Source organism: Amblyomma americanum, chromosome 8 (genome assembly GCF_052857255.1).
Source record: "Amblyomma americanum isolate KBUSLIRL-KWMA chromosome 8, ASM5285725v1, whole genome shotgun sequence".
NCBI classification, from domain to species: domain Eukaryota; kingdom Metazoa; phylum Arthropoda; class Arachnida; order Ixodida; family Ixodidae; genus Amblyomma; species Amblyomma americanum.
Genome location: NC_135504.1, coordinates 105,977,727 through 106,003,427, shown reverse-complemented (window position 1 = coordinate 106,003,427; position 25,701 = coordinate 105,977,727). Strand labels below are relative to the sequence as shown.

The window sequence follows — 25,701 nt, the reverse complement described above, 5'->3', positions numbered from 1 at the left end:
TTTTTTATCACATGTTTTCTTAACAGTATTGCATAATATTGCAGCTCCATTTCGATACTGATCAGTTTGAGCCGCTCGTACTGCAGAAGTACGGGAAGAAGAAATTAAAGCCTAATGCGATTCTGACCATTTTTTCTCATCGGAGTGCGCCTAAGCAAAGGAAGCCTCCTGCGATAAGGCTGCCACTCCCAAACAAAAGCGGTGGGTGATGTTTGTTGCATTTTTCTGCAGCACGATCGGAAAATGTCTAATAAAACATTAACTTTTTACATAAATACCCAGTAAAAACCTAGCAATGCGCCGATGACTCGCGAACATTTTCCGGAATTGAATTTGCTGTCGGTGTATCTGAAATATTTGTTTCGCTCCAGCATGCGTACCTGCGAACAACGTCACAGCAGTAGTGCCTGCCGAGTCATCCTGTGAGCATACTTTTTTTTTGAAAAATTGCGCTTACTTACAAACCTAAACCGGAGCTTCAGGCTTTCAGGAGGCTTTGGCTTTTCCATTTCAGTCCCACCCGAAGAAGATGTCGCGATTCATAATGGCAGTGGCGAGCAGTGCATTCCTGATGGTGAGTACTAGCTTGGTCACACCGCATGCATTTGCTGTGCCTGACATTGTCCTTTCACGAAGATTTCTTGACAGCTGGAGAACTGCCTGATGGCAGAGTCATGCCTTCAAGTCCTGCTTCGTCTACCCTTGAACACGATCGTAAGAGGCACTGATTTTTTTCTCGAACATATTAGTTGCATGGTCACAAGATGCTTGCCGTTCCACACATTGCTTGCTGAAAATGCTCGCAATGGTATAAATACTTGAGATCAGGAGATCGGTATTTGAACAGTGCTTGGCTTCCTCATTTCAGTCCAAGCCGAAGATATCGAAGTTCATGACTTAGAAGGGTCAGGGTTCGGGCTAGTGGGTAATCAGCATCAGGCTGTCAGCGCCAAATAAAGACCATTCAGTCCATTTCTATATAGCCCTATTTGACCCGAGCGAGGAGCTGGTAAATGTTCTGAAAGGGCTTCGGAGATTTGCTGATACCGTGCTCAACAGCAGAGGCTCTATTTCTAAGCCGTTAGAAGTCTGCGTCGATAGAAGCGTCCGGGCTCTCATGGAACATCCTGTGCTCCATTGCGAAAAGTGCGACGAAAAGCAAAGAAAGATGGTTCTGCATCTTACAGCAAAGAAGTTTATGAAGCCCATTTTCACGAACTATGCCGTTGGAGTGACGGACAGAAACAGGGCGACAAAGCTTCTTGAGCAGAAACCATTGTCCCGAAAAGTGTTGAAGCTTTAGCTGGCCAACTCTGTGAAGCCGTGATGATGTTCTCCATGACGAAGTAGAATATGCGCAATCATTTTACTTGCCCACAGTAAGGGTGAAATAAACACAGTTTATAGGCGTACTTGAGTCTCTACTACGCGACGTCCTTCATTTTTGCATGTTTATCGAACCAGACCGCTCGCTCTTCTTCCTGCATGTTGCCGCGCCGGTACTGCAAGCTCTTTATAATTTACTTGGCATTGATGCAAAATATATTTAACATCTACATGTGATAATCTGCTTGCAGCCACAAGTGGTTAAATTTTAATGCCCGAAATGTTGAACGAGAAGTCGTTGCTGCGCCCCGCCAACACCACCTAGACTTTTAAGGCCTCTCCACGATTTCTCCTCTGACGCGTGACATCACCGCACTACGACGCGGGAGCAGCCACCGCCGACCGCTGCGGCAGCACCTCCTGGCGGCCGCTGCCGCCGTTCTCCTCCCGCGCTGTTTCAAATTGTTGAAGTGCGGAGTACTCCGAGGCGTATTTGCATATAGCAAATTGAAGATAATGAATTTCACCGTTTTAAAAGACATGAAAGATATCTGCTTCAATGTAACAATCTTCGTTCGCATTTGTGGAAACTTCAATTTTTTAAAAACTTACTTTGTGCAGTTTTTCTAGTAAATTGTTGAAAGCAATCATTTGAAAGGAGACATCGCGATTGCTGTAAACATCAATACCTTCGTGTTTGAACATGTGCTGCACGTGTCGTATGTTACATGCTGTTCCTCCGCCGTTCTTTCTTTCTGTGTCATTTGCTGAAGCTTCCTTGCGGGCTGTGAATACTCGAAGTGCAATCCTGGGAAACGTCTGTGAAAGTGCTGTGCGCGTGTGACAGTTCCTGAGCCATTTGTTAAAATGCCTGGACACTGTTGTGTTCCCGGCTGCCGCGGGAATTACGATGGAGAAAAGACTGTGCGCATCTTCACTTTCCCAGCTGATGCTGACAGAAGGAGGCAATGGTTGAAAGCCATTCCACGTGCTGATTTCGAACCCGGAAAGCGCTCAGTGGTAAGTCGAAAAAGCGTGACATTTATTCCGCAACGTAGCTGTGTGTACATAATGCGCTACAGTCAAATCTCGTTACAGCGAACCTCAGATTAACGATTTTTTCAGAATTACGAACATTTCGAAAATCCCCTTCCGAAGGCCTATGCTATCAATGTAAAAATTTTTCAGTACTACGAATTTCAAAATACCGAATAATTCAGAATAACGACTGCAATTTTCTCGCTGTCACTCAAGTTAAATACCTCATTACTACGAATTTACATCCACCGCAGAAAGAAAAGCGGCAATTTCGGAACCGATAGCGGGATGCGAGCAATACAAAGCGTGGCCTCAGGGATCCGCTCCGGCAGCGCTGCCGGAGGCAATCGCGGAGGCCGCGTCCGGGGAAACTAGCCAAATCCAAATCCAAACGTGCAAGTGGAATGCGTGACTAGGCCTGCTCTTTCTTACGCACTGAGCCTGCGGAGCGCCCGCGCCGTTCTTTGTTTCGTTGAGGACGTGTTGATATTCGGCTGCCGCGCTATCACTCTGCCGTTCGGACGACGATGAATTCTGCGGAGGCCACCAGAAAGAAGCGGAAGCAGTTTTCGCTGCAGGATAAAGTGGCAATTCTTCGGGACATTGATGCCGGGAAAAGGCAGATCGACATCAGCAAGGAGCTTGGTGTGGCGCCGTCGACCATTGCGACGATCTTGAAGGATCGTGCGAAAATAGTTGAGCTTCACCAAAGGTCTCAGCTTGCTCCAAGCAGGAAACGGCTGCGGCTCGGGAATTTTCGAAACGTGGATGAAGCAGTGTTGACTTGGTTCAAGGATGCCCGATTGCAAGGCGTGCCAGTGTCGGGGCCAATGCTTCACGAAAAAGCGCGAGAATTCGCCGCAGCGCTTGAAGTCGATGGTTTCGAAGCAAGTGTGGGGTGGCTCTACCGTTTTCGTCAAAGAAACGGGATCACCTGGCAGACGGCCTCCGGAGAAGAAAAAGCAGCGGACGCAGAGGGTGCCGCTGCGTGGACGAACGGCCACTTTCAAGAAGTCGTGCGGTCTTACTCCGAGGATGACATTTTTAACGCCGATGAGACCGCGTGCTTCTATCAGCTCCTCCCGGAGAAAACGATGCATTTTAAGGGAATGAAATGCAAAGGCGGGAAGAAATCGAAGGTTCGGATTTCCGTGCTGTTCGCCTGTAACGCAACTGGCACGAAGAAGCTCATGCCTCTCGTCATTGGGAAATCTTTAAAGCCCCGTTGCTTGAAAAATGTAATGTCGCTGCCGTGTGACTACCGAGCCAACAGCCGTGCTTGGATGACGCGCGATATCTTTTCTGAGTGGCTCCTCAAGGTCGACAGCGACATGGAGAAGGAAGGCAGGAAAATCCTGATGATAGTCGACAACTGCTCAGCGCATCTTGTCAACATTCGCTTGACGAATGTGCGCCTCGAGCTCCTGCCCCCGAATTGTACTTCACTTCTCCAGCCTCTGGATCAGGGGATAATCAGGAGTGTGAAGGCCGAATTTCGAAGGCGCCTAGTTCAGCGGCTGTTGATTAACCTTCGACTGAACCAGCCAACGGCAATAAACGTCAAGCAGGCCGCGGAGATGCTCACCGGGTCGTGGTGGAAGGTCAGTCCCATCACGATTTGAAACTGCTGGAGGAAGGCAGGTTTACTGAAAACGCCAGCCAATCCGCAAGATCGCGAAGGCGAAGACGACGACGACAACGCAAGCGAGTTGTGGGTGGAGGCGCAAGAAAAGCTCTCCATAGACCCCTCGGTGACATTTGACGATTACGTCGAGTGCGACGCGGCTGCGTGGACGGCGGCGGAGCTCACAACCGAGGACATCGTGAGCAGCGCTTGCGAGCCGGAGGATGGCAGTGACGACGACGACGACGTGGAGGCGGAGATCGCTGATCGTCCGGACGACTGCGTCTCGGGTTCCGATGTGTTGAGTGCCATTGCGAAGGTGCGCGCCTTCCTTGGGGCTTCTGCCAGTGCGCCCGAGGTGGTACAGAAGAAAGTCGACGACATCGAGTCGTTTGTTTTGCAACGTTTGGCCTCCACTAAGCAGAAAAAGATCACCGATTTTTTTAAATAAATGCTGTGTGTTCAACCCTGTGTATTTATTGGCCGGAAACGGTTATTTCCCAGCGTACCCGCTGCTGTACAGCTGAGGTAGGTGATCTCAAATTATTGGCGCTACTCTACGCGACTTTCACTTTAACAATATTTCAAAATAACGAATCATTTTCGGTGGTCCCTTGAAATTCGTTGTATCGAGATTTGACTGTACAACATGGCCTAGTGGGCGAGCTGGAAATATTCTAAATTTGAAATATTTCACTGCGCTAATTGCTATTGCACCCATGGAATTAATCATCTTAAATATGCTAACCTTATCTGCGCTGGGCTTTGCAGGTCTGCGAGCGGCACTTTAAAGAATCAGACATTCGGACTTCTTCTAAGTATGTGGACTCAAAAACGGGCAAAGTCATCGAGGCAAAATTGAAGATCGCTCGTCTCAGCTCCGACGCCATTCCCAGTGTATTCCCGAACTGTCCCGCGTACCTTTCTGCGCCCGCCACTACGTCCCGAGAAGCACCGACTGAAGAGAGAATGCGTCTTGAAGCAGCTTCTTTACGAGATGCCATCGCCATGTCACTCCAGATACACGAGGAGGAAGAAGCAAAGAACAAGATTGACACTTTCCAAGTTCTACTGGAGTGCCTTCCTAAAATCAAGCTTTCTGATTTTTGGAATGTTATTTCTCGACCTGCCTGCGTCCTTTTTCTCAATCTTGCTGTTGATGACGTCCCTCGTGTTTTGTCGTCAGTCACGATCTTAGAGAACCTCACGGTGAAAGTTCATTACCGAAATGTGTAGCTGACTACAATTGATGGCATAGATACCATCCCTCACACAGTACATGATATCCGTTGCTTGATAGGTCTGCTGGATGCTGTAGAGTCGTTTCACGGAAAATTGTTGTCTAAGCATGAAGAAAAAATTGATGGTTTGCTTAAGTTGGCACTTACCCTGCTTGAAGATGCCTTAAATTGTGAACTGGCAGATGTTGAACAACCCAATGCAGTTAGTTTTTTGAAACAGCAAGTTTCTCTTCTTGTCAAGCATAGCAGGTCATCCCGGTATTCTGCAGAGTTGCTGGTATTCTCAAGCATTTTATTTACAGTTTCTACGCATGCTTATAGGTTCCTTCACAGTTCCGGAAACCTTAGATTACCCCATCAATCTACAATACGTCGTATATGTAACTCCTACAGCGTAAGCCCGGCAGCTGAACAGCAAGGCACTTCTTTCCTATCGTATGCAAAGAAGCTTGTCGCAGCAATGACAGAGCATGAAAAAATTGTTGTACTCATGATGGACGAAATTCACCTGCAGCCGTATTTTGATTATAAGGGAGGAGTAATTGTTGGTGCGGCTACAAATAGCCCTAATGCAGCAAAACAAGCCCATGTTTTTATGATGCAAAGCTTGCTTTCGCGTCAGAAGAATGTTGTGCGCATACTGCCAGTAGAGCGCATCAACGCACAGCAGCTTCACACTATTCTGCATAGCATCATTACTCAGCTAGAGCATGTTGGGTTGCATAAAATTGCAGTCATAGCTGACAATAACTCAATCAACCGGAAAACAATATCAATTTTTGGGGCCCCCTGCAAACTTCAGAGTGTGTATCCACACTCTGCAGACTCTAAACGTCCTCTTTTTTCTGATTGATCCTGTACACTTAATAAAATGCGTCAGGAATAACTGGATCAATCAGCGAAATGCTGGAACATGCATGTTCTTTCCTAGCCCCACAGGACCTAATATAAAGCCACCTATACTTACAGCTTCATTTAAAACACTTCGAGAACTTTACTCGAAAGAACAGGGTCAGCTGATTAAATCAGCACCAACACTTTCGTCTAAATCTCTGAACCCATCGAATATTGAGCGACAGAATGTCAAGCTTGCGCTAAGGATTTTCAGCCCGTCTACGGCAGCAGCTCTGCGAGCATGTGGGCCCAGACTTGAGCTAGATCATGTGTCTGGTACTGCACAGTTCCTTGAAACAATAACAAAGTGGTGGAACATTGTAAATGTAAAGACATGCAACAAGGGTACTCGACTTCGTGATGAGCTGCAGTCACCGATTACATCAGCGTCAAGTCCACAGATCCAGTTTCTGTTAAGTATAGAGGAGTGGCTAGATCTGTGGCAGTCTCTCAAATTTGACACAGGCATACTTACAAGAGAGACTCACAGTGCGCTCCGACTCACGACAGACACTATGGTAAAGGTGACTAGGTATTGCCTAGATGAAATGAACTTCGAGTATGTACTTTTAGGAAAGTTTCAGACTGATTGCTTGGAAGAGAGGTATGGAAAATACCGCCAATTCTCCGGTGCGCAATACCACATTTCCATAAGACAAGTCTATGAGTCGGAGCGAAAGCTTCGTCTGCAGAACATTCTGGAGCTCCCAGAGTTTGAGGTTGCAACAGATGCGGTGGCAGTAAACGATGCAGTACTTGAAGTGTTTGACATTGAGGTAACGGACGACAATTATGCGAAGGCGCCAAATCTCCCAGCAACCACTTACGTTGCTGGCTATTGTGCCCACGCTGCGTTCAAAAAGCTGTCATGCATGACTTGCAAAGAAAATTTAATGCTAGAAGATGAAATTGAAGTAGAAGGTGGGGAGTTAGTCAAGGCCATGACTCGTGGTAGTCTCAAGTTTCCACACCCTGCCATAGTAAATGCTGTTCTTACTGCTGAGATAGTTCTTGACAAACTGAGAAGCGAACAGCATGCGACACAGTTTCATGCACTACAAAATCAAAAGGAGGCTCTCTTGGCACTTACACATGATGTGTTAAACGACGGCATTGACTTTGATGTGTGTGAGAATGGGCACACTCCACAGTTGGTAATGCACTATGTCCTAACCGCAGCAGCAAACCCGCTTCTAAATAACCTTTGTAAAAGAAAAAATGATCAACTTATAGTTGAAAAGGCTGCAAAAGAAAAGGAGAAAATTGAAGACATTGAAGAATTGACTACTCTGTGTGCTTGTGACTGTTTTTGCTAGTTTTTTTTTCTAGTTTCAAAACGTTTTTGCATTGTATTATTATATATTCTGAATATTTTCTTTTGTTTGCTTTCTGTTTACAGCTTTTCTGTTGGCTTCACTTACTGTATTTTATGATTCAGTGCTGTAACAGTTTCCTTACCTCCTACTCCTACTGATCGTGTTTCTCATCTGAAAATAAAATACGACTTGTGAAAGTCCTCTCCGTTGTTCATTTTCAATAAAAAAAAATATTACAAACGTATCTTCACACATGTGCGCTTTGATATAGTCAGTAAAAGTCTGCTAAAATGTAACTTCAAAGAAACAAGAACAAAAAAAAACATTCGGTTGGGGTGTGGGCAAGCAAAACACGATTTAAAAAAAAAGTAATTTTCTTTTCGAGAGACATAATCAGCACTTTGAAATGCGTGCGAGCGCGGATGCCGAACCTACTGGGCCGTCGCAGTGCGGTGACGTCACGCAAACGTGGAGAGGCCTTAAAAAGTCTAGGTGGTGTTGGCCCCGCCCATTGGAACGGCCCTTCCCGACACATAGAAGCGCCGCGCGAGACAGTGTCAGAGCGTGGCGCCACCCCTCGGTGAAAGCGCGCAACTCCGCGGCGGAGCGCCAACAATGGGAGAGCGAGCCGTCTGCCTGGCATCTAGTTAGAGGAGGCGTTGTCCTGACGCGTTCGCGAGCCAGGATTGCGCGAGCCTAAGGAGGATATATAAAACTTGCTGGAGTGGAGAGGGCGCGCTCCGACCGAAGCCTCCGTCCGCCATCTTACCAGAGGCAGAAAGCGCGCTCGGCGCCAGCGGCACCGGCTCGCGCTGCTGTTTTCGTGAGTTGGTCTGCAGTGCAAGTTGACGTGAGGGGCATGTAAACACCATCGATTTGATTATGGTTGCCTCTTGCGTTGCATACGGATGTGCGAACAGGCTGAAGAAGGGTTGTGGCCTCACGTTTCACCTGTAAGTATACGAGAACACGTTCATTGAGCCACTACGCTCGCGTTGCCGATGGATGTCAACTGATAAGTTGTGTGTGTATGCGACTAATAGTCCTGGAATTGCCGACAGGTTTCCAAAAGATCCGGAGCTGCGGAGCCTGTGGGAGCGGGCTGTTCGCCGTGAAAGGTGGCATGCGAAAGATGGAGATCGCCTTTGCTGTGTGCATTTCGCGCTGGAGTGCTTCGACCGCACCGGTCAGACAACGCGACTGCGTGCGGGTAGTGTTCCTTCTGTGTTCCCTGCGTTTCCGGAGCATCTACAGAAGCCCGTGAGTATGTTCGAACGTCGCGCGATGTATTTGTGGCGGTCTCGTTTTCGTTGAAAAGAAGTGACCGTGATAAGCCGGATAAAAATCAACACTGTGTGCCCTGCCAGCTGCAAAAGCGAGAAATGCGACTGAGTTTCTCGAGCTCATTAGACCGCGGATGTCGTTTTCAACTAATGTCATTAAATTTACCATTGTCACATCTAATGAAGGGCATTACATTTGAATGACATTCTATGAAAATTACATCAAATTTTCCGTCTGGCAGGGTCGCCTCAGCTAGGCTGTAACCATGACATTGGATAGAGACCGCTATTGCGCCTAGATTTTGCACAGCTTCAATTTTTTTTTCGTTTTCATAGGATAAAAAGTACGAAAACTGCTACTCATAATAGTAGGCTGCAGGTGCGGCTTCAGTCTGCAAATCTGTTCAGTAAGCGCGCAACGGTGGTGATGTGAAGAGATCTAATTAATATGCAAGCTCAGATGCTAAACAAAATAAACAGGCTAATGATTTGAAAAGATGCTTAAGTGAAATTTGAAAATAACATACGTCCACCTTTATGAAGCAGTAAGTTTTGGTAGCAAACGAGGCATAGCTTTACAACTGCTCTTATTTTTCTCTGACTTGAGACTCATCAGATGTACATATGGCGTCTATTTCAGGTGAAAAGGAAGCGTCCAGGCCGCAAGCATGAAGACACCCCAGCCAATAACTGCTCACCGCAGCATGAAAAGTCTGAAGCTGAAGAAGAGCCACCTGTGCCTTCACCCACCAAACAATGGTACAAAGAAAAAGTCAGTGCCTCTGAGGAAGAAATAACTCAGCTGAAAAAGAAAGTTAAAACTTTGTAGCAAACGAAGCGAAGACTCACAAAGAGAAATGAGACAGCGCAAGAAATTATCAAGGAAATCAGAGATCAAAAACTCCTTTCAGAAGGATCACAGGTGTTCACGTCTTCATTTTCAAGTGACATTCAGCAGCTTCTGTACAGAGCGGGCAACAATCAAAAGGGTGTATACACACCCGAGCTCCGCACGTTCATGCTGACTTTGCATTTTTATTCCCCGGCCGCGTATGACTACGTCAGGTCCAAATTCAATGATGCCCTTCCTTCACAGCGGACACTTAGGCAATGGTATCGCTCAGTCCACGGAGCTCCTGGCTTTACAGATGAAGCATTTTGCTTCCTTCAAAAATTTACACAATCACAGAATGAGCCATTCTACTGCGCTCTGATCGTGGACGACATCGCCATAAGAAAACATGTAGAACTTGTTGGAAACAAAATAGTCGGGTATGTGGACTTTGGAACAGAGCTAGATGACGACAGTCTCCCTGAAGCGAGAAATGTGTGTGTGTACATGATTGTTGGTGTAAATGTCAGAATCAAGATGCCTGTCGCTTACTTTTTGATCGACACACTCACTGGTGCCGAGAGGGCGGAGCTGACTAAGCAGTGCATTGACAAGCTTGAGTCAGTGCATGCTAATGTCATCTCTCTTACATTTGATGGTGCCTCCTCTAACTTCACTATGGCGAAATGTTTAGGCGCTGAGCTTCTACCGTGTTCTCACCGGTTTTCTACAAGCTTTGTCAACCCTGCTGACTGCACCAAAAACATTCAGTTTATCTTAGATGCCTGTCACATGATTAAGCTTGTGCGGAACTCATTGGCAACTGTAAGCCACCTTATTGACATGGAAGGAAATCACGTGAAGTGGGCTTATATACTGGCATTGGAGGCATTGCAACGTGGAGAAGGGTTGCGGCTTGGAAACAAGCTCACAAAGGTGCATGTCCGGTGGGAAAAGCAAAAAATGAAAGTACGATATGCAGTACAAGCGTTGAGTGCTTCAGTTGCTGACGCCTTGGACTTCTGCGAACAAGTGCTCAAGCTGCCACAGTTCAAGGGTGCCACTGCAACAGCTAAGTTCATTAGGCTTTTTGATCGCTTGTTCGACATCATGAACTCTCGAAACCCACTTGCAAGGTCCTATAAGGCACCTCTTCGCAAGCAGAATGAAGCCAACTGGAAGCTATTCTTTTCTGAGGTCCGTGCCTACATACAAGGGCTAAGAGACCCGGCAGGGCGTCCAGTAATAGAAGGGCTGAGGAAAACTGGGTTCGTTGGATTTTTGGTGTGCATGACCAGCACAGAAAAATTGTTCGATGAGTTTGTTCGCAAGGATCAGCTGAAATACTTGCTGACGCACAAGCTTAGCCAAGATCACGCCGAAAACTTCTTCGGGTCCACACGTGCACGAGGTGGTCATAACAACCCAACCGCTGCGCAGTTCATGGCTGCATACAAGCGTCTGTTGGTTCAGACAGAAGTGACTTCATCAAGCTCTGGAAACTGCTCCCAAGACATAGTCTCAATTCTAAATCCAACAGCTACAGGAGCTTTGGTAGGTGAAAGCAGCATGCTTACTGATATGCACAGGCCATCAATCCTGCAGGCCGACGACCACAACTATACCCATCGCATTGACTGCCCAGAAAGCCTGTCAGCTTTTGTCGGTGCTGTAGTGCCGTACATTGCAGGTTTCGTCGTTCAGAAAGTTCGTTCAACGGCAACATGTGAACTGTGCATCGCAGCCCTGCACTCGGATGAACTGGCACCTTTAATTATGCAAAAGAGCCGAGGTGGACTCATTTCACCGTCACAAGACGTCGTTGGCCTGTGTGAAGCAGTTGAAAAGGGGCTGCGACGGCTACAGGCAGAATATGATACTATTAAAATGGTGACGGTAAGATCAAAACACCTCATCCTTGAAGTCCTGGGCACCTGCACAGAGAAAAACTGGTTCCAGAAACTGGAGGACCACATCCTTGATCTTGATAACCATATTTATATTTTGTGCAAAAAAATCGCTGAAGAATATATAAAAGTGAGAATACACCACATGACGAAAGAACGAAACCGTGAACTGATCAAAAAAAAAGTGCGACCACTTTTGTCGAGGGTCATTATTTTCAATCACCAGTAGGGTGTTTGTCATGGTGTTCTTGACTGTATGTGAGATTTTCTCCTTAATATCTGCTCATTTGAACTGCCTTCTGCATATCAGTTGGCTGCTGGTTGATGGTAAATAAACGACTACAACTAGAACCGCACATTTGCATTCCTTTCTAAATGGGAGCAGCTGCATCAGCAAAGCGAAAAAGCGCGAGCGCAGCTGCATTACGCTTTTCTCCTTAACATTTGTACAGTTACACTGCCTTTTACATGCTAGTTTTCTGCTAGCTGATGGAAAATAAATGTATATAACTAGAACCACTCGTTTTTGTTTCTCTGTAAATGCGAGCAACGTCATCTGCAGCGCGGAAAAGCACGAGCGCGGCAGTGCTAAACTTTTCTGCTTAATATTTGAGCTGGAAAACTGCCTTGTACATGCCAGTTTCCCTCTGGTTGACGAAAAATAGACGTTTAATACTAGAACCGCTCGTTAGCGTTGCTTTGTAAACGCGAAAAAGCGCGGCTGCGCTATGCTTTTCTCCTTAATATTTCCGCAGTTAAATAGCCTTCATCACGCCAGTTGGCTGCTATAGTTGATGGGAGATAACCGTTTACAACCAGAAGCACTTGTTTTCATTGGTTTCTGAATGCGAGCGCCTTCATGAGGAGCGCGAAAAAGTAGAAGCGCGGACAGGCGCGGCTGCCTTTTGCCTCTGGTAAGATGGCCGCCGGCCACCCTTGCCCAACCACCCCACTACTCCGACCGGCGCGCAACTCCCCCACCGGTCAATAGATGGCACCACCGGCGGCGGCCGAGCCGGCCAATCAAAGCCGTCACAGCCTCCCATGCGAGCGAATCGCAGGCGGCGCCTGGCCGCTTGCCCCTTCGAGGAAGCGCTCCCCGGCTGCTCCGCCTCGACTGGATCGCCACAGCGTGCAGGGCTCTGGCACCCGAACAAAGCGGATTCCGGAGAGGCCGCTGCACTGCGGACTGCATCTCCTAAGTGGTCTCGGCGCTCGAGGATGCCAGGGGACGAAGAGAGGTGTTATACCTCATCTTGTTGGACGTACGTAGCGCGTTCGATCTGCTGCCGCACGCCGTCGTCCTCGCTGCCGTGCGCTCACTGGGCATTAGCGATAGAACTTTCCGGGTGTGGGTGGGCAACTCCATCAGCTCGCCCCGCTCCATCCATTCCGGCGTCCCGCAGGACAGCGTGCTGAGCCCGTTCCTTTTTAACCTGGCGCTTGCATGGCTGCCCCGCTGTCTCCCCGCTTCCCGACACCATGTCCAAATGGCGGTCTACGCGGACGATGTGGCGATCCTTGCCTCCGGTCCAACCTACGAAGGCCCTGCTGTCCGCGCGGCACTACAGAACGCCCTGGATGCGGTCGTCAACCACCTGGGCAACATCGGCCTAAACATCTCGCCTGAGAAAACTCTGGCAATGATGGTGCACCCCCGGCCGAGCTACCGCAAGAACACACCACAGCTCCACCTCTTCGGAAGCCCACTCCCTTGGCAGACCAGCGTCAAGTACCTGGGGGTGACCATTGACCACGCGCTGCGGTGGAAAACGGCGGTGCAAGGACTCCGAGCTGGGAATCGCCGCATCACAGGGTATGTTGCCCGTCTCCTCGCAGGCGGCGAGGGAATCTCAATCCCACTCGCGAGGCAACTGTACGAAGGTATAGCCGTGGCGTGGTCTCTCTATGCGCTCCCGCTGGTTGGTGTCCGCGCCTGGCAGTGGGAACAGCTCGATGCCGACCACAGGAAGGCCCTGCGTCGCTTTGCGGGACTCCCCAACACCTCGCAGGTGGGCCCCACCTACGCCGAGCTCGGGGCCTGGCCGGTTTCACTCCGAGCAGAGCGAGCGGCTCTCAATCACATCGAGCGTCTTCACCGTGCGCAGGGCACAGCAGAACTCATAACCAGGCTCCGCAATTCGCCGCACTCGCGCATGGGGCACGTGGCGCACCTCTTTGACGAGTGGACGCCGCTAACCCGCTCCATCGCTCCACCTGCCCTGCCGCCGCCACACCGAAATCGGCCGCTGAGCATACAGACGGAACTACCGCGAGTGCGATTTAAGCGCGGCACCCCCCGCTGTGCCATCGACTATGCAGACCGAGTGGTTCTCTACACAGACGGCTCTGTGATGGATAATGGAGAGTCCGCCACAGCGTCCTGCGCCGTCCTGGCTCTTGGAATCGAGCGACAGTGTAGAGTGCCGCACTGCCCCTCTTCGACTATGGCCGAGCTGGCTGGGCTCCACCTCGCCGCGGACATCATCGCCGGACAGTCTCGGATGACAGCTGTGGTGATAGCGAGTGACTCACGTGCCGCCCTGCTGCAACTACGTCATCCTGACCGGGGCACCCCGTGTGGCGAAACTGTCTGCCAAACTGTGTGCACTGCGCGATCGCGGTTGTGACATCGTGCTGCAATGGGTTCCTTCGCACATCGGCCTGCCCGGTAACGAGGCAGCCGATCGGCTAGCGAAGAACGCGCAAGGGGACAGTGAGATTCCCGAGAGCGACGCCGTGACGCCCTTTGACGTGGCCCGCAACACCATCCACCGTAGGCTGATGGCACGACACCCGGATCCCCGAGTTGCATCCGGGAACCCTCCGCGCCTTATAAGCTTTGTAGACTTCGGCACCAGGGCTAGACGTCTCCTGCTGCGTATCAGAGTTGGCTGTGTGTGGACGGCCGAACGCCGCCAGCGCATCGGAGGCGTCGGGGACGGTCTCTGTGCTGACTGCGGCGCGCTGGAAACAGTGGACCACCTACTATGTGAGTGCCCCGCATTCTCGGGACCGCGAACCGCACTGCGCATAGAATATGGGGAGTTGGGGCTTCCCTCTGCTACCTCGGGCGAACTACTGTTCCCGGCCGCATCTGCCTGGGGAACGCGCAGGGCTTTACGCCACCTGATCCGCTTTATTGATAGGGCGGCCATTACCGGCCGCTTTTAAACTGACCCCGAGGCCGCGCGCATTCCTTTGTGTAGTGTGAGCGCACCGCCAACATCTCTTCGGGCGCCCCAACGAGCTCCCGCATCGCAGGGACAGTTCGGTATGCGCCGAATGCCCTCTCCCTTCCCTCCTCTATTCCTGCCCTTTCCAACCAGACCCGCTTCCCTCTCTGCTCTCTTTTCTCCCCCTCCCCGCGCAGCCCAGTTATGGTGTTCCCCTGCATAAGGAGGCAGTTACCGGGCTGCGCCTTCCCCTTTCTCCCCCTCCCCCCCGTATGAGAGTTCCCCAATAACCACTTTAGCGCTCCCCGGGTATGCTGCCGGCCGACCGATGTCTATTGCTGCTGGTGCGTCGTCTGCTAGCGCTGGCGTGTCATCTGCTGGCGCGGTCGACTCCGCAACCAAGTTGGCGGCGAGCGCTCGCATCGCGGCGCCAGGAAGGCAGCCTGCTACCAAGGCCCCTGCACCATCCTTTACTTTCCCTCGGACAAGAAGGGAAACTTCCTGGCCGCTTCAAGAGACGCGATAGCCGCGCAACTGGCGGAGCTCCCCGGGGTGACGGCAGTGCGAGTGAACAGACGACGCAACGTCTGCGCTGTCGACGCCCACCCCTCATCAGACCTGGCGCCGCTCCTGGCTCTGAAATCTATCCGGGGAATTCCGGTGCGCGCCAAGGAGCTCGGCCCCAAAACATCCACGGGGCTCATCTTCGGCGTGGACAAGGGCCTGTCCGAGGCTGATGTCCTGGCCGGCATCGAAAGCAGAATTCCGGTGGTGGGTTGCTAGCGATAACGTGGTCCTGCGCTGCGCGGGCCTACGGCCCCCTGAAGAAATAACGCTGTTCAAACTGCGCCGCGGGGTCCGGCCGCGCCTTCCACGCCCGCTGCAGTGCACACAGTGCGGTACACTTGGGCACGCAACAGCGGCCTGCGGCTGCCTGCGCTGTGGATCCGCACATAGCAGCGACAAGTGCAGCGCAGCCAAACCGCGCTGTGTGAACTGCGGGGGAACGCACAGTGCTACCGAGCCCCGTTGCCCTCGCTGGCAGCACGAGCGGCGAGTTGCGGCAACTATCGCCAGCTCTGCCACACGCGTTGAAGCCGGGCGCCTCGTCCGCGCCAGACAGCTCTCGGCCCCAGGCCCCAAAAAGTCTGCGGCCGAACAGACCACCCCTGCCGCGCTCGCCGCTCGAAACACGGCGCAAGCAAGCAACAGCGCCGCCCCCCCCCCCCCCCCCATCTGCCCCGATCAGCGCCCCTGCCGCCACCAGGGACAAGCGATCCTTCAGGGACGCACTCACGGGACAAACCTCAACCACAGTCGAGGCCCCCCGTGACACCCGCGACTCTGTGATCGCTGCGCTAACGGCGGCCGTACAGGCCCTCATCGATGAGCTGCGTGCTTCATCCCCAGCACGACAGTTGTGTGCAGCGGCGCTCGCCGCGCAGCGTGCCCTCGCCACGCAGCATGCCCTTGCCAACCATGGCTAGCTCAGCTTTGTCCCGGCCGCGCATGCTGCAGTGGAACTGTAACTCCCTGCGCCGCCGACAGGCTGAGCTGGCAGAGCACCTGCCGCAACACCCCTTCGACGTGCTGGCACTGCAGGAAACGTACTGCCGCACCGAAAAGCTATCTCTGCCCGGGTTCGTGGGCTACAGCAGTGCCACGGAGTGCGGTGCAGTGGCCTGCCTCGATGCCCCGTGCCTCAACCCCTCTCACCCCGTCGGCAAGCCCCGTACAGCCGTATATGTGCGTGCCGACCTACCACATACAGTACACAACGTCGCGGACCTCGCCCGTGGCCCCACCGAGTGTGTCGCGGTGACTGTTCGCATCCGGGGCACAGACACCTCGGTGGCAAGCGTGTACACGCGGCCCGCCGTACCGAGTGACCCCGTGTTCCTGACGCGTCTCATACATCGCCTAGGCGGGGACTGCATCCTGTGCGGCGACTACAATGCTCATCACACAGCATGGGGCTCCCGACGCTGTGATCGATGCGGACGAGACCTTTATGACGCTGCTCTCTCCGCCGGGCTACTGCCCCTCAATCGCGGAGACGCAACCTTCCTGAATGCACTGAGAGCGCCCACCGCCATCGGCGTCACATTCGCCTCGCAGGCCTGTGTGTCAGTGCGCACCAGACACGCACGGCTCCGACCACTACCCCATCGTTGTCCTACCAGCCATCACGCGTCCCTGCACGCGTTCGTACATTGTGATCAGGTGGGAGGTGTTTCGTGAGCGGTGCGCGTCGATACCGGAGGGTGCGTACTTCCTCACGTGCATAGTGCAGTGCGCGAGGGCGTCATCCATCGTGTGCGAGGTGCCGATCGGTGCGCCTGTGCCTGACGTGAAGCTCCTCAACCTGCGCGCCGCCCGCCGACGCGCACAGAGGCGCATGATTCGCACGTGACGCCCGTCGGACAAGACAACCTATAACCGCATCGACGCGGTCTGCCGTCGCCACGCACATCGCCGCCGCCGACAGAGCTGGGCGTCGCTCTGCTACACCTTCGAGGACCCACACAACCAACCCAGGGCCTGGCGTATAGTGCGCGCTCTCCTCAACCCAGGGCTGCCCAGACACCCCGTCCTTGCCGCAGCCATCCACCTGGGCATCAGCACCGAGGAGCTGGCTGAGCTCCTGACGCTCCAGTTCGTCCCCCCTGCACCACCTGCACGGCCAGATCTTGCGCTGGCCCCTCCCCCCGCTCGTGTCATCTCCGAGCAAGTTCAGGGACAGATGCTCGCGCTATGCGAGGACACTCTAACCTTCCAAGAGCTACAATCTGCCCTATCAACGCGCAAACGCAACAGCGCACCGGGGGAGGATGGCTTAACCATAGCCTTAGAGCAGGCACAGAAAAATAGAGGAGGCTATGGGCAGGCAGTCGAAAGCGCTCTTTATGTCGAGCAGCACGAGGAAGGCCACCTCTCCGAGGGCGCGAGCCTGTTCGAGTGTGGCCACCACATCGGAGAGGCAGTCCACGGTGCTGCGCAGGTGGCGGAAACCGCTCTGCTGCGGGGGGAGCGCGTCGCAGGCAGCCGTGATCCAATTAAGCCGGCCCAGTGCCATTGCCTCCATGGTCTTCACCGCGGCGGAGGCGAGTGATATGGGACGGTATGATGTGAGCAGCCTCCTCTGCCTGCCCCGCTTGAGGACGGGGATGACGACCGCTGTTCGCCAGGTGTCTGGGAGTGCGCCGTTCATCCACACCTCGTTGAACGACTCGATGAGAGTCTGGCGCTGCGGCACGTCCAGGTTGCGCAACATTTGGTATGTTAAGCCATAGCCTCCTCTATTTTTCTGTGCCTGCTCAAACGCCCCTCTGCCGAATTCTTCCGTGGGTGGCGCTGCCAGCCCTGGATAAGGCATGTGCAGGTGTGCGGGCTGCGGCGACCATAGGTATCAGTTGGCGTTTTGTTTGCGCTGTGTCTACTCATCGTTTCGCGTGTGCGTGAGCTATGGCATACTGCTGTGTGCCGGGATGCAGATCAAACGCGAAGCGGACCCGCCGCGGTGGCTCAGTGGTAGGGCGATCGACTACTGATCCGGAGTTCCCGGGTTCGAACCCGACCGCGGCGGCTGCGTTTTTATGGAGGAAAAACGCTAAGGCGCCCGTGTGCTGTGCGATGTCACTGCACGTTAAAGATCCTCAGGAGGTCGACATTATTCCGGAGCCCTCCACTACGGCACCCGGTATCTCTTCCTTTCTTCTTTCACTCCCTCCTTTATCCCTTCCCTTACGGCGCGGTTCAGGTGTCCAACGATATATGAGACAGATACTGCGCCATTTCCTTTCCCCCCAAAAAAACAATTGTTATTATTAACGCGAAGCGGAAAGTACCAGGGATTTCATTCATGAAATTCCTAGTGACAACGATTTGAGAGTGAAGTGGCTGCAAGTAATATCCAGGAAGGACTGGGTGCCGAACACCACGTCACGCTATTCGGTCATTTGCAGCAAACATTTCCTGCCTGACGACTACAAGGTAGGATGCAAGACTAGGAAGCTTAAAAGAGGTGCGACCCCGGACGTGTTTCTGGACTATCCGGAGTATATGCAACCGCCTGCTAAGAAGCCGCGTAGCGATGCTGTTTTGAGAAAACGGGAGACTGCCGTTCTGCATTGCACGTCCGTTGTCCGTGCGAGTACAAGTTGCCTGCCTCGCGATGTCATTGCCGACTCTCCGCTACCGACTGCATCGTCCCCCGTGTTTGACTCCTCGAACATGGATGTTGCAAGTGGTGACGATCGGCTCCACGTCAATCCCTGCTGCACTACGAGAGGAGGCTACCCAGGTAGATGTTCGCAGCTCGATTTCTGTTGTGGAATGCCAGAAGTGGCGACGAAAAGAGCGCGACATGAAAACTCCAATAGAGCAACTCAAACGAACTGTGGACAGGTATAAGGAGGAGCTCAGGCGAGTGAAAGAGTGCAATATCGCTGCGTTTACCGGTGTTGTCAATGCGGCGAGCGAGCAGCACTTGGGTGCAAGCATTCTCGTCGATCAAATCAAGAATTTCGGCAAGACCAGACCCAGCTGGTCAGAGCTAGTAGTGCGTCACTGCATTATTCTTAGAAATCTATCAACCCGGGCCTATGAGCATATCTGCAAAGAAGGCATCCTGAAACTGCCAAGCCAGTCTACTCTACAGAGATTCCTAGGAGTAAATTCTGGCGAGGTAGGGTTCACTTCCCTGGTGAAAGAACGGCTTCAGGTGGAGGCAAGCAACCTAAAAGCTGAACAAGCTAAAGTGTGCTCCTTAGTTGTGGACGAGATGCGAATTCAACAGAGACTGCAGCACAACAAGCAAAGAGATGCGTTTGTGGGAGAAGTTGATTGAAGATTCCTTCATTACAAAAAGCTCTCTAGCATGAATTAATTTGTTTACTATTCTAATATCACCATATGAACATGCATAGAAAAATTTGCAGCCACCCTCTACTGCGGTTTCAGTTTGTACAGGCACAGCTTCCATGTTTTCAGCAGCTGGTGGCAGCTGCAGTCCACGCGGAAATGATGGCTTTCTCAGCTTCCGTGGCCCACGATGAAAAAATACGCTTGGCACCGCTTTCCATTTCAGTTTTTTTTTTCCATCTACTCTTGGCTTTTCGAAGTCCTCGGGAACAAAGTGGTCCTGAAAATTTATTTCATGCCATAACGTTGAGAAATCAAGTGTACACAGTAACATCTAAAAGTTATCTTGCATACGAGTGGCACTTATTCCAAGTCACATTTGATTTGCAATTATCAAAAGGTAATATCCTAAGCTGATACAGTTATGCTAACAAAAAACTACTAGATGAACAACCAATTTCATCTTGGCAATAGGATGGTACTCATAGGCAAATACTACAAGAGGCTATAAGTTGTTCTGAAAAGCAATATTTATATGAAACAGACAGCGCGCTATATGTCTCAAAGCACACATAGCTAGAGGAATATAGCACGTACGCAAACGCTATCTTGGTGAATTTTTTTGCGATTTCAGCGTTCAAAAGCTAACAGCTAGTTTCAGAACCTTGTGAACACAAGTATAGCTTGGCTATGCAAATTAATTAGATCGAGGTTAAATTTAAAAGGAGTGCTGAATGTTGTAAAGTAAGCAGCATTTTTCCCTGTACAATTTGTGATAGTCGTTTGCTACGAGCGTCATCACTTCAAAAAGGTCACTCAGTTGCATGACGAACACGGAAACCCTAAAAATTTTTAACACTGACACATTAGGAAGCAAGCTCATAACCTTGGAAGAATCTAGTCTTGTGTGTTGAAAGATAGCTGAACACTGCTGCAAAAAAAGAAGAGTAGCGCAGTACCATATGCAACCCCTACAACCCGAGTGACGCAATAATTCACGCATACAGGGGTGGAAGCAGGCTCCAACTTTTTGGAGCAGGCATGGGAGCAGCAAGTCTTATTTTGGAGCAGCTTTGGAGCAGCAAAAGTCCCATTTTGGAGCAAGTTTGGAGCAATTTTTAGGCTATTTTGGAGCACTTTGGAGCAGAATGGCGACATTTAAATGCGACTGAGAGCAATTTTGTTTGCAACTGGACCAAAAATTGCATAAATATTGATCACGGATCCCACAGGCCAGAATTCATGAAAAGGACTGCAATTGTTCTAAAGATATTTGCTACAGTTCATGAAAAAAAAATAGACATGTGGCAGCTACAACAAACAGTAGCAGCAGTACATTAGATGTTATTAATTTCAGTTCAGAAAAAGAGAAAACAACAACATAATGGCGACAGTTTTATTTGTGTCAACAAACCCAGAGCACTTCAGTGCAAAACCACCCCATATATGACAATGACAATAATTAGCTGTGACAATTAAGGTTAACTATTTCAGACTAGTTTACTACTGAATGTATAAGAGAAAGCAAGTAAAAATTGCATCAAAGGTGGTAACTGGCTTGCAGCAAATATAATGACTAGAAGCAAAGTGGACTAGAACTAGCTACTGCCATATAAAATGCAAAGACCTTGCCGATTAACATTAGAAACATGAAAAGAGCTCTGTAATCGGTTTGCACAAAAACATCACATAACGAAGATTCAGTTGGCCTTCATAGACTGGAGAAGCAAAGTGGACTAGAACTAGCTACTGCCATATAAAAGGCAAAGACCTTGCCAATTAACATTAGGAACATGAAGAGATCTCTGTAATGGGGTTTGCACAACAACATCACATGAAGATTCAGTTGGCCTTCATAGACTGAAGAGCTGAGTCAACCGTTTTGATTCGTTCTATCACAGAAGGCAGTTTAGAGTTCACATCACACAGCAAAATATTGCCACTCTCTACCTTGTCCATGTCCCTGTCAGCCACACCTTTGCTTATAAGCTCTTGTGCACTTGCAAGTAGAGCTTTGAGAGATGACAGTCGCTGCTGGAGGCTAGACTTCTCGTCCATCAGCTTATTTCGCTCACATACTTCTGTTGGCTCCTCCTCCTCATGCTTTCGCTTCTGGGACGTTGCTGTCTTTTCTTCTTCGATTCGCTCCCGGTACACCTTGTAAGACTTTTCGACATTCCTGAGAATGTCCCTGGTCAAAGACACCTTTGTAGCATCTCCACTGTACCGCTTCATGAACGCCTTGGTTTGACGAAGGCTGGAAATGCTTGTTATGGACAAAGTACTTCGATGGTGGAGTGCTTGTTTGTTCTCACTAAATCCTCGTTCACAATCGGCATTTCCGTGAGGTAATGAAAGGGCTGCTTTGACAAGCTTAGTAATCCTTGGATACTTAGCCTGACCAGCAGGTGTCTGTAATGCAAACACACTTGACCAATGGGTGACCACATTAGGAGACAGTTCCCAGTCACTGGTTTCGCACATAAGCGAATTCCACTCATCAGTGAGGGATGACACATCGCAGGGTGGAATGACCTGAGGCAGTGCGTTAGCCACATAGCGCAGTGACGATGTGAAAGAATTCCCTTTTGTGTCTGGGTTTAAAAACCTTAAATGAAACAACAGCTTGTTGCGAATCACAGCAATGGTTGATGTTTACAGCTTAGTAATTTCTTGAAGTACACGAGCTCGCGTTGGCCACGTGCGGCGTATTCAGAGAAATAGTTTGCCACTGTGTATTGTATATATGGTTAGTAGTAAACAGAAAGCGTTTCTGCCGTTGATTTCTACGCTAGGCATTGAATAAAATGGGAAGTTTTTGACACTCTGCTCTAGCCAGAATGATTTTGCTTCGGGACAGTAGTGAGAGGATGTGATGGCGATCTTTCGGCGGAGCAGACGTGCGCTCACCGTCTGCTGACATACGTAGGTGTCGTGCTGTGAGAAAAGTGGGCACAGCGTCGTCTCCTTATTCTCCTCTAGCTCTCCCGCTTAAGCGCTGTTTTTATCCGCAGGATCACGCACCAGCCAGGCCGACTTCTCTCCTTGTTAAACTGGCCGATTTGGTGAAAATGTTTGATTTCTGGAATTATTTTCTTTCTTAGCCCTGAGGTGTTCTGTTTCGTGACGAAAAATTATAGCAAAATATTCAGTAGAAATTTATAAAATACGCTTTCGAGATGCGGTGTCGTCGAAAATTGTGAGGCAATTCCTTTGAGGCTTTCTTTGAGTTCAGGGCCGCATTTCTTGGACCAAAGCGAAAACGAAGAGGCCAAAAACGAGGAAATAAACGTTAATTATAAGGTTCGTTTTCTGACCTTTCACATTTTCTGCGATTGGCATCACTCACACCTTCGTAATTTCGTAACACCTCAGCAAAAAGGAAGAGGTCATATGGAGAAAGTTACAGGTGGGAGTTTTTCCGAACCCACTCGCACTAAGCAGATGGCATCCGGCGATCCAAGACCCCAGGTGTAAACAGTGTAATGAAATAGCAGACATGATCCACATGGTGTGGACATGCCCTAGCCACAACGAACCAGACAGGAATATAGAGTCCTGGGAGGCTTTAATGGCCAGCCAGAAAGAAGAAGAACAAAAAGAAGTCATCCGTCTGGCCCTGGACACCGCTGAATCCCAAGGGATCCCAGCCTGCTGAAAGGGGAGGAAGATGACGGCGGTCAAGACTCGTCTTTTTCGCCCTCTGATTCCTTGACGGGTGCAAATAAAGTTATTTCATCACATGATAATAGAATGATTCTATTTGTCGCAAACAATTCCTGAGACGTTGAGGAGTGTAATTTATCTCTCGATTTTTTTTTCCTACACGTGCAGTATTACGTTCGTTATTTCTGTAAGAACCATTTTCACGTAACTATAGTTACGTGAAAACATATGCATGCATAAGTACATGATCATCTAAAAAAACAATAGCATCATATACAGAACAGGGCTTTGTGAACGTGCTGGCATAAATTTGCGCACTTTCTACTCAATTAGTTAAGACCTTGAGGTGACTGGACGAGGGTGTTAATTATAACTGCCCAATAACTGCACCAGGTATAGCTAAAAATAAAAGGCATTACTGAAACTAGCGTAGCAATTTCATATTTGCACCAAATGTAGTTTCATATCGCGTGCATAAATAACGAAAATACTTTTCATTGCCATGCCCCCTCTCAATCTCGACACGTCTGTTAGTAGCACGCCTGCGGCTGCTTCTTTCCAAACAAGCTTCGTGGTCATGGACTGCATCATGAAACATGACACATGCATGATGCAATGAAAAAGCATGTGGCTTTTAGCACACTTACGGTACGCTATTGTAAGCATGCCAACGTGACCGTGCATGAACTTACCAGACTTCTTTCTGCTCGAATCAAATAATTACGTCTGTCATATTAGCAAACACTTTCTAGTAAATATCAAATGCCATAAAACGTGCCATTGAAACATGCTGTGCTATTAACAGAAGAACGCATTCCTTGGGGGCGAGTGAACCTGCCGGCGGGGCCCGGTGCACACCCGCTCAAGGTGATAAATGCGTGCGCACCTACATACGTGCTTTTTTTTCCTTGCGCAGTTATAAGCGTACTCTGCTGATGTTCAGGTGAATGAATGCAGTAAGTTACATGCTATTAAATACATTGAGTGGCAGTGCCCATCGACTCCCAGACTTCGCGCTTTACTACCGTGGCCCAATGCCTGCTAGCCAGTTTCCTAATGCGGCATTTATGTGTGAGAAACCTATCGAGGATAATTTAAATTTCCTTTTATGCTACTCCACGGATCCAGTAGTGACGCAGCTGGTCAATACATGCTGTTTCTGCAGTGCACAGCCTTGATGCAGTCGCCGGTATCTGTGGTAGGCACGGGCAGGCGGAACCTGTTTTGCCTACCATGCGAAAGTCGCTGCTGACATGAGCACCACCGCATCTTCGTGACGTCGCGGGGTGAAGGAGGTCTATATGACGCTGCTCTCTCCGCCGGGCTACGGCCCCTCAATCGCAGAGACGCAACCTACCTGAACTCACTGAGAGAGCCCACCGCCATCGACGTCACCTTCGCCTCGCAGGCAGTGTCGCCAGATTGGGCTATTTATAGCCAAATTGGGCTACTTAAAATATTTCCTGGCTGCTTTTTAGATAATTTGGCGTTGCGGCTATATTTGGGCTATATGCTCCCAGAAAATTTGAATGGCAAAAAAACGTGTTTTAGGAAGTGCGCTACGTTTGGTTAGTAGCTGCTGCAGCTTTTTCGCGGTTTGCTTGCATTCTTTGCTTCCGTCTACGTGGCGTGTTTCCGTGGTGACTGTCGCGGCATTTTTTGGCTAGGGATTCTGCGTACGGCACTTTTAGCCAAAGCCACTCTCCGGCTCGCTTGCCTGAAAGTGAAACTATAGTGCCTAGAGTGAAACCATGCATGCTTGAAAGCTGCTGCTGTTGTGCTCGCTCTGTGTGTTTGTCTCGACTCTTCACCTGTTTACAATGGGGAAGTGGGCGAAATACCCAAGGATATACCAGAAAGAATGGGAGCAGAACCCAGATTTCAAAGGTAGGTATCTGCTATTAGCTGATTTATAGTCTACGACAGATTTATGGCATAAATTCACAGTTTACTATTTTTTTAAATAGACTGGATCATGCCTTCGAGGCAGGAGGGCAACGGAGATGCCATTGACATGGTATGCTGCAAAGCATGCAAGTGCAAGCTGAGGCCACACGTGCAGGACCTCAAGGTCCATGTTACGAGGCACAAGCACATTCAAAACATGAAATCGATGAAGCTTGCGGCAGTAACCAGGCCCATTGAGTCGCACTTCAAGCCCGGGCCTTCGAAGCCAACATCAACTCAGCTGAAGATTGCAGAGCTGCGCCTGGCAGTGCATGTCGCCGTGCATAGCTCGCTGTGCTCTGCGGATCACTTGGCTCTGCTGTTGGCGAGTACGTTTCCCGAGTCAAATGTCGCGGTCGGAGTAACGCTAGTACGCACCAAGTGCATGGCTCTGGTCTCAAAGGTTCTTGGACCTACCTTCCGCGAGATGCTACTTGAAGACATCAGAGAGCAGCCCTACTCACTTATCATCGACGAGAGCACGGACATTTCATGCGAAAAAGAGATGGGCGTTGTCGTTCGGTACTTTGCTATGAAAGCAGATGATTTTCAAACCAGGTTTTTGGGACTGATTCCTATCACTGATGA

General features: G+C 50.2%; 1 protein-coding gene, 1 long non-coding RNA gene and 1 pseudogene across 2 annotated transcripts in view; 2 read left to right on the top strand and 1 right to left on the bottom strand.

The window, feature by feature from the left end:
- Nucleotides 1–25,701, bottom strand: part of LOC144102029 (uncharacterized) — a 167,402-nt gene that overhangs the window by 91,846 nt on the left and 49,855 nt on the right. The window lies entirely within an intron of this gene.
- On the top strand, nt 1,792–7,633 carry LOC144100612 (uncharacterized; annotated as a pseudogene).
- Nucleotides 10,924–12,823, top strand: LOC144100611 (uncharacterized). The gene has a single exon (XM_077633501.1). The coding sequence runs from the start codon at nt 10,998–11,000 to the stop codon at nt 11,688–11,690; it is 693 nt and encodes a 230-aa protein (XP_077489627.1). The 5' UTR covers nt 10,924–10,997; the 3' UTR covers nt 11,691–12,823.